The sequence below is a fragment of the Eschscholzia californica genome, unplaced genomic scaffold (assembly GCF_041429995.1).
Source record: "Eschscholzia californica isolate CP2 unplaced genomic scaffold, dmEscCali1.0.p SCAF_1, whole genome shotgun sequence".
NCBI classification, from domain to species: Eukaryota; Viridiplantae; Streptophyta; class Magnoliopsida; order Ranunculales; family Papaveraceae; genus Eschscholzia; species Eschscholzia californica.
In genome coordinates, this window is record NW_028238198.1 from 78,053,089 (window position 1) to 78,061,225 (window position 8,137).

The 8,137-nt window shown below is 32.8% G+C and overlaps 1 protein-coding gene across 1 annotated transcript; it reads right to left on the reverse strand.

Moving 5' to 3' along the window:
• Positions 1-1,820: 1,820 nt before the first annotated feature.
• LOC147569464 (ent-kaurenoic acid oxidase 2-like) lies at positions 1,821-5,581 on the reverse strand. The gene is made up of 8 exons (XM_086672015.1): positions 5,346-5,581; positions 3,629-4,106; positions 3,157-3,420; positions 2,811-2,900; positions 2,649-2,727; positions 2,466-2,572; positions 2,242-2,363; positions 1,821-2,064 (listed from the first exon to the last, which is right to left on the reverse strand). The coding sequence occupies exons 1-8, from the start codon at positions 5,579-5,581 to the stop codon at positions 1,956-1,958; spliced, it is 1,485 nt and encodes a 494-aa protein (XP_086528141.1). The 3' UTR covers positions 1,821-1,955.
• Between the last annotated feature and the right edge of the window lie 2,556 nt (positions 5,582-8,137).

The following is an 8,137-nucleotide window of genomic DNA, read 5'->3' on the forward strand; positions in this document are numbered from 1 at the left end:
AAGACAATTCATGATACATTTCGATCGTAAAATAAATTAGTAAATATTCAAAATAAAAAGAAAAAATTTATTTACATAAACCAGCGACTAAAATCCTCTTCTTATCAAACGAGTGGAAAGGGTTTCAAGTGAAAATCTCATAAATGATTCCGCACGAAGGTTTAAAACCCTCAAAGGTTCTGAAACCCATGATCGTGGTTCTGGATTTTTTGTTAGTAACGAACGTGTGATGTACCAAACTCGTATTTTATCTTTGTTACCTTTTCTTAATAATGAGAAACAATTTGAGAGAACCAAGTCAACCCCTAGAACTACTGGTCCTAGAACCAAAAATAATTAGGCTAAAGCACAAATTTCTTAAATTCAGATTTGGAAAAAAAAACAAAGATTAAAAAGAAAATAAATTTCGGGTGCGACTTTGGATAATAACGTTTTTTTATGGGAAATCCAAGATTTTGGTTGGAAAATTACTATATCACTCATTCTTCTCGCTACTCTTGCAAAGGGAAGGGTTCTTCCTCTTTGAAATCTCATTCGTTTGAGATGAAAGAGAAAGGTTTCTAGGGAATCATCCTCGAGAGTTTCAGACCCTCGGGGTTTCAGAGTTTTAAGCAAAAACATTTTCATTCGTCTAAGATGAAGGGAGTTTCGCCGAAGCGAAATATTTCCTTCGTCGGAACTGTGAGAAGAAAAATAAGTAGACAGGAAAAGAGTGAGAACGAGAGTCGTATAGTGTTTATGAAGAAATCCTCCTCGCAATCGAGAGTTTTAGACCCACGACCAAGGGTTTCAGAAATTCAAGCGACACTTTTTATGAGATTTATACTTGAAACATTTTCCACTCTTTTGAGACAAAGAGGGTTTCATTTGCCGGTTTATATAAGGTTCTGGAAGTGAAAGTGTGCTTCTGGACATTTGATGGAGGTTGCCATTATTTTCTCACTTAAGAAAAAGGTTATTTCTATCTTTCTCTCTAAAACATAAACGAAAGTTGATTTTTATTTGCAGGGTAATTGTGGAAACAAAAATGTTAAAGGTTAAAGTAAACTGACTGTACTTAATTTTTTTTTTATAAATTTGAATTTATGAAAAATAAAAATTAAAAAGGAAGTTGATCACAAACTATAAATCAAAAAGGAAAGGGCAAAGAAATAACTCAAAGAAATATTTTGAAATCTAACTGCAATCAACTTTGATTTGGAAAAGAATAGTACAAATCCCACCTTCTTCGTGAACGGGAAGTTCTATGCCGACCCCCTTATTTCTAATATAAGAGCCTCCCAGTATCAAATTTTTTTGCTAAAAACACCTCGTAACAAGAAGACGCCCTTGAATTTTTCCTAAGTTTTTTTAATGAAACTATGTAAGAAATGTCCAAAATTTGGGCCCAAATACGAAAAAAAAACCCACTCGAGAATAATAATGTTAAAAAAACCCAATTTTTAAACTGTTGGCAACACTTTTGAAATTGTTGACAACACTTTTGAAATTGTGACAACATATATAATTATGTTCTTAATTATGTGTGAACAAAAACAATTTTGTTCATACATTTACAAAATTGTTGAGAGCAAATACAAAATTGTTGAGAGCAAATACAAAATTGTTGAGAGCAAACTGTGTTTTGTTCAGAAATTTTCAAAAATGTTTTGTAATTTTAACTTTTGGGTGTTTTTTGCATTATTATTCCGGGTTGGACTTCATTTGATATTTTGACCCGAACTTTGGGCCTTATAATTTTCCTCTTTTTTAATTAGCCCCACCCATAAGGCGAAGAAACGAAATGAGGAAAAAGGAAGAATACGACGATGAAGTAAAAATATTCAAGTCATCATAAGATTATTCCAAGTCATCATAGATGGCGTATTAAATAGCAAAATCATAATCATGTCTAGAGATAATTTTGTAGTAAACTTAAAGCATCATCATCTCTTTTTCTTTCAATTCTTCCAAGTTCATACTGAAGAAGCCGTTGATATCTTCTTAATTCTTGCTAAGCAGTTGTCCTTAGGCCTCGGGTGGGGTAGGTACATTAATGGGCAATTGGGGTTGAGTCTTTGGAGTCTGCAATTAATATACAAATATAATTAAGTACTCATTCTTGCACATTTTTCATCGTGATTTTTATAAGGACAAATATTAAGGAAAAATTGTAAAATTTTTATAAGTCACTCCAGGTTTTAGAGATTGAAGATGCTCTGAAAAAGAAAAGAGATATAGAGGGAACAATTTCGAACTTACTCATAATTAAGAAGAAAGTGATGCAGGAATATGGAGATTTCTAGCTTGGCAAGATCATTTCCTGGGCACAGTCGACTACCCGCTCCGAATGGAAGGTAACTTCCAGGTCTTGGTGTATAATTCTAGAAAAATCACAAATAAATAGATTTTATTGAGGATTATTGACACAAAAATAAAACTTCATTTTTTTTGCTTTATAAAATAACCCTTTGAAGAACACTTACATCCCATCTAGATGGATCGAACTCCTCTGGATTAGGGTAAACTTCAGGATCCATGTGAACATTCCTAAACCAGATTTGAACTCTCCATCCCTTTGGTATGGTGTAACCTACCCATGAAAAATACAAGATATAAGTTAAAAGTAATGAACTACAATTGAGAAGAGATCTAGTAAAGAAACTAACCTTTAACATTGACATCAGCAAGTGCCTCGCGAAAAACCATTAACGAGATATTAACGAGACGTAAAGTCTCATCAACCACCTAAAGAATGAAAACTAGCTTCTTAATATATATGTTAATTCCGTTATGGTATTACATATTTTGTGTACTTGAATTATACATACCTTGGAAAGATATTTCATTTGTCGAACATCATTAAGCGTTAGCCCTTGTTGTGTAGATGGCCTGTTTTTCACAATTTCTTCCTGTTCAGCCTGCAATATGCCAAATTTGTTAAAAAAAAATTAGCGTGGAGCATTTGGGTATAAAACTTATATATATAGTTAAAAATTAATTTCTAACCAATCAAAAATTAATGATATGTAGTTATTTCTTACTTACATATAGCTTCTATGGTGAAAATGTGTTCGTCTTAGTATGAATCATAATCGAAGTTAACTAGTTATGATTTGAATATGGCTCAAACTCGAATTCCATGTATAGGATGATCCTACAATTTTTACAAATTACCTTGGCTTTTTTGTAACATTCCTGGTTTGCTTGTAAGAAGACAATGGCCCACATAGTTATGTGACCAGATGATTCATGGCCGGCGTTCAAGTACATTACAAGAACATCGATAATTTCTTCGTCGTCCAATCTTCTACCCTTTTCGTCTTCAACCTCCATTAAACCGTCCATCATATCTTTCTTTATAGGAGCTGCAATTTTTGTTCTCTTCTCCCTCCTTTCATCCAAAATAGCTTGAAGAATTGCAACTAGCTTTTTCCTGGCCTACACAACATCAGTTTATGTTGCTTAAATACAGTGAAGGAAAATGCTGTTTGGCTCAACAAAAAGTGACCTATATAGCGTGACAAGTTCAAATTGTTGATGTCATGCTGACATCATGTACAAATTTGTCGGGCCATATGGGCTACTTTTTGGTGACCCCTGTATCATTTTTGTAAACTGAAAAGTTTTCGAAAAAAAAAAATCTTACTTTTAGAGCTTTATAGTAAGGGAAACCCGGAAAATTAATAGCCATTGCTCTTACTCCATAATTCAAAGTTGTATACTCCTTCTCAAGAGAGTCAACTACAGGGTTATTATCTGAGCTAAGGAAAATGTAAGTGATTATCTTAAATGTGAGCTTCCTTATTTGGGTTAAGAACTCAATTTGGCCCATATTAGGCCATTTGTTCAATTCCGACACAACTGTTTCATCGATATATTTAAGGTACACCGATAATGCTTCATGACCATTGACAGGAGCCGCCGTGAGTCGACGCAGACGCTTGTGTTCTTCTTCGGAAATACTTGTAAATGATTTCTTCCCCATAAGTTCAACAGTTGATTTGGGCCAACCGGGCCTAAAATGTTCATCATCCATTAAAATTTGCCTACATGTTTCGGGTATGGTAACCATAATAGTTGGGCTTCCAAACATGAAAGCCTTGTATATCCCTGTTCGGCTAAACCTGCAATTGAAGATAAGATAGTGTTAAAAGTTTAGTGAGAACCCTATTTCAAAAGTTCACTGTTTCTTTTATGCCTTTTGGCTAGTGTTGCTTATCGGCCAGACAGGCCCATACAGTAGACATGCCAAGTCAGCCCGGTCAAATCCCGGTCTTGGGTTGAGCTTGATTTTGAGCATGTTAAGTTTGTGGTCATCCAACTCAAAACCAATTGGCAATGAGTGGAGAGGAACTGTACATTATATTGTTGGTTGCTAATTACCCTTCTTCCATGTGAGACTACTCCCACAGAGCCCAACAAGTCCGATGCGGCATTGAGTCTGGGTTGGGGCAAAGTCCGTTGGGCTGAACCGACTCGTTTTTACTTTTTTTTCTTCCCAAATGTCTCTTTGTTTTCTTCGGACCGTCCCGATAAGTACCATTACAATTTACAAGTATATCCCTCAATTTTTTCCTCAATTTAGAAGTTTTAATGATATTATTTTTCAAATTACTAAAGGACCAGGCCAGTGCCCTGACCCGATTAGTCCCAGTTCGACGGGTCGGCCCGACACTATTTCAACTCGGGCGTGGTAGGCCCCAGTTGAAATTCCAACAAACCTAATAAGCAACACTACGTTCAACAAAAAAAAAAAACACTACTTTTGGCCTAACAATCCTCAAGTAGTAACTTCAATAATCTTTCTACAGAAAAAAAAGAAAAGAAAAGAAAAACTTCAATAATCAGCTTGGAAATAACAGTATCAAGCCCAAACTCAATCTGGCCCAAGTCTAATCTCAACAAGGAATCAAGGATGAAGTTGTTGGGACAAATCACAAATGTAACCCTACAGGCCCTTAATGGATTTGGGTACATGGATCGCCCAATTGAGATTGGGAAGTTGTATAGGGGTCCCTTTACTGCTACAGGCGACCCTTTTGCAGAGAACCCACCCATAGCCTATAGCCTGTGCCCTGTAGGCTATGGGTGCCGCCTTAATGAATCGTAGGTAAATCTAACCCAATCCGATTGGCTTCCAAGCCGATATATCTGTTTAAACTAGAAAAAGATTTCCTACAAAATCAAAAGTAGATCAGTATTTGTTGATTACTGTTCGACTAGATAACTTATTTTGTAACTGTACAGTAAAATATAGTATTTTTCTAAAAAGAAGATAATTCTTTCGAATACAAATCTGACGTGTGGTCACATCAACATTTAGAACACGTCTAATCATAGTGAAAAAAATAGTGAGGATTTACCTAGCAACAAAGCTGGAGATGAAGGAATCAGGATTTGATGATTTGAAAGCTGTGAGAAATGACCACATATTTCCAATCAATGGCCAACCCAAATCACCAGGAGGAAGAGAAACCCTCTTTTCACCCAATTTGGTCTCATAATACCACTCATTTGCTCTTTTGAGCACCCCATACACTGCAAGAAAACCACCTAGAACAAGAGTAATCAAAACCACCCAAAAGGTTTCAAAATCCATTAGAAAGAATTGAGAAAGAAGATTGGAAAGCAAATCGGATTACAAAGAGCTTTTTTTTTTTTTGTTAAGGAGATTACAAAGAGCTTTATATAGACCTTTTAATCTATATAGATAAGAGTAAATTGAAATGATTAATCGTTATTTGATTGGGTTGGTGTATGTAATATTTGGAAAGTAAATTAGTGAGGAGAGTTGAACTTTGACTTGTTGAATCAAATTTTCACAAAAAACACGAAACATGTGTTTGTAAAACCATTTCATCAATACAAAAGTCTTCCAAATCACTCAAATGAAAAGTGAATAGTAATTAATTTCCAAAAATTACAAGAGGATGAAAATAAATGTGATTATTTTAAACTTCTAAATATTGATTATTACTTATTCTTGTTCGGTTAGATCTACAGTTCTGACACAAATAATAGAGAATCAAAAGTCTTCTTTATTGATTACAGAACATGTATTTATAGACGTTACATGAATAAAAAATTACATAATTAGAAATACAAGAATGAGAAATATCTATATAATAAAACAGAGGGGAAAACGCTGACTGGGACAAAATGAGAAATACAAGAAATAGAAATTACATAATTAGAAATTACATAATTAGAAATACAAGAATGAGAAATACAAGAATGAGAAATACAGATATTGTCTATAAGCCCTTTTCAAAATTTAAATTATAGTCTTTCTTAGAAATAAAATAACTTTTGAAGAAAATAATAATCATGTCCTCTTAGAAATAAAATAACTTATTTAAGAAAAAAAAAAGAAATAAAATAAAATGTAAGGGCTAAAAAAAGAAATTGAAAATCTTTATATATCTCTTAATAACATAACTGATTTAAGAAAAAAAGGAAACAAAAGAAAATAAACAATAATTAGAATACCAAAAAATTAGGGTATCCACCAATATAGCATTAACAATTATGAAAAGTCCCCAAATTTGATTGACAGAATTGTTGTGCCCTAGGGCACAGACTATGCCCTAGTAATTACAAAGATAGAAATATACTAATCCTAATTACAAAGAGTATCTAAGTATTTTGGAAGATTGTAGTGCTAATATCTTCTTCCCAAGATTACATCATTATGTTCTCTATTTGTTTTTATTAAAAATTAATTAGTCTTGTTTATGTTTCAACAAAAAGTCAAATTAGTCTTGTTTATGAAACTTTCTACGTATAAATTTTATAGGTTTTTCAACAAAACAAAAAAGTTTTATTGCTGCCCACACTAATGCTAAATGCTGTTGAATATTTATTTTTGTTTCGTACAAGAAGCGTGAAAAGAAATCATTTTCAACACTACCAAGAAGCGTCTTTAACACTTTAGAAGTGGAGTTTACTGGAATGTTACAAACTCATCGCAAAAGCAGAATTAAAAACAATTATGAAATGAATATTTAGTTTGATAATATAATTGAATTGTTAGTTAGTACAACGAGATAATTGAATCACAATCATGGCTAAATGGGGTAACTTCTACATAGGTCAAAATAATATAGAAAATAAGTAAAAAAATATGAAACATTTGAAAATTATTATTCAGGTAAAAAAGTATACAAATACTAAAATACCTCTTTTTGTCATTTTGTATAACTAATTTCTTTAATTTTTCTTTAAACTTTAATTCGATATAACTTTTGTTTGGGATGTCGGATTTCTATAAAAAAAATGTATATTTAGGAATAATTTTTCATTACCTTTCTAACGAGATCCACTTTCAATACTTTTTTTTCAAAAAAAAACCTAAAAAAAAAAGGTGGCCAATATACGGACAACTAAATTTCTTATGTGGACAACTATGTTGGGTGTAAATATAACTAATTAATTTCAATAGGGGACAATTTATTCTTTTGTAAAAATCTCGACATAAACTCTTCACCTTCTTCTCCGACCAACCATCACCACCTTCTCAAATCAATGATATTTCTCTTGATGAATCAAGAGTGCCCAACCACAGAAACTTTAAGTATCTTAATTATTTATTGCTACGATTTGATGAATTAAAGAGATTTAAAAAATCCTTATGAAGAATTACAACTTATCATTCATCATCGTTTATCACTTCATCTGATTTTTCTACTGATTCATGGTTTCCTGCTTAATAAAATTATTGGAAGAATAAATTATGATATAATCTAGAGAGATTAGTTTCAAACCTTAATACCAAATTAAATAGGAAGAAAACACCCAAACATATCCAAACCCTAAAACCCCATTAACCAAATGTATTAATGTTTCACATAAATGGGAAGGACAAGAAAATGGATAGTCTAGTAGTTATATGTTGACGGAATAGGTGATTTTGCCCAAGCTGAAAACTCCCCATTCTCTCATGGTGATGGCCGTGAAGCATAGTAGAAATTTTAGAGAGAGAAAGAGACCTAAAATTGTCCCCTTAAATTAAAAGATTATATTTGCACCCAAAACAATTTTTGTCCACATAAGAAAATTGTTTGTCCATTTATTGGCAACCAAAAAAAAAGTCGTCTTTTCCCTTTCGTTTTTCTCCAAACATGTGTTTGCAAATATCTGTTCTGCAAACATGTGT

Excerpts from the sequence above, each read along its gene's own strand:
- LOC147569464 (XM_086672015.1), bottom strand. The coding sequence starts at position 5,581 with ATGGATTTTGAAACCTTTTGGGTGGTTTTGATTACTCTTGTTCTAGGT. Across the intron at positions 3,421-3,628 it reads CTTACTATAAAGCTCTAAAA|GCCAGGAAAAAGCTAGTTGC; the intron begins GTAAGATTTTTT and ends GATGTTGTGTAG. Across the intron at positions 2,901-3,156 it reads AATGTTACAAAAAAGCCAAG|GCTGAACAGGAAGAAATTGT; the intron begins GTAATTTGTAAA and ends GGCATATTGCAG.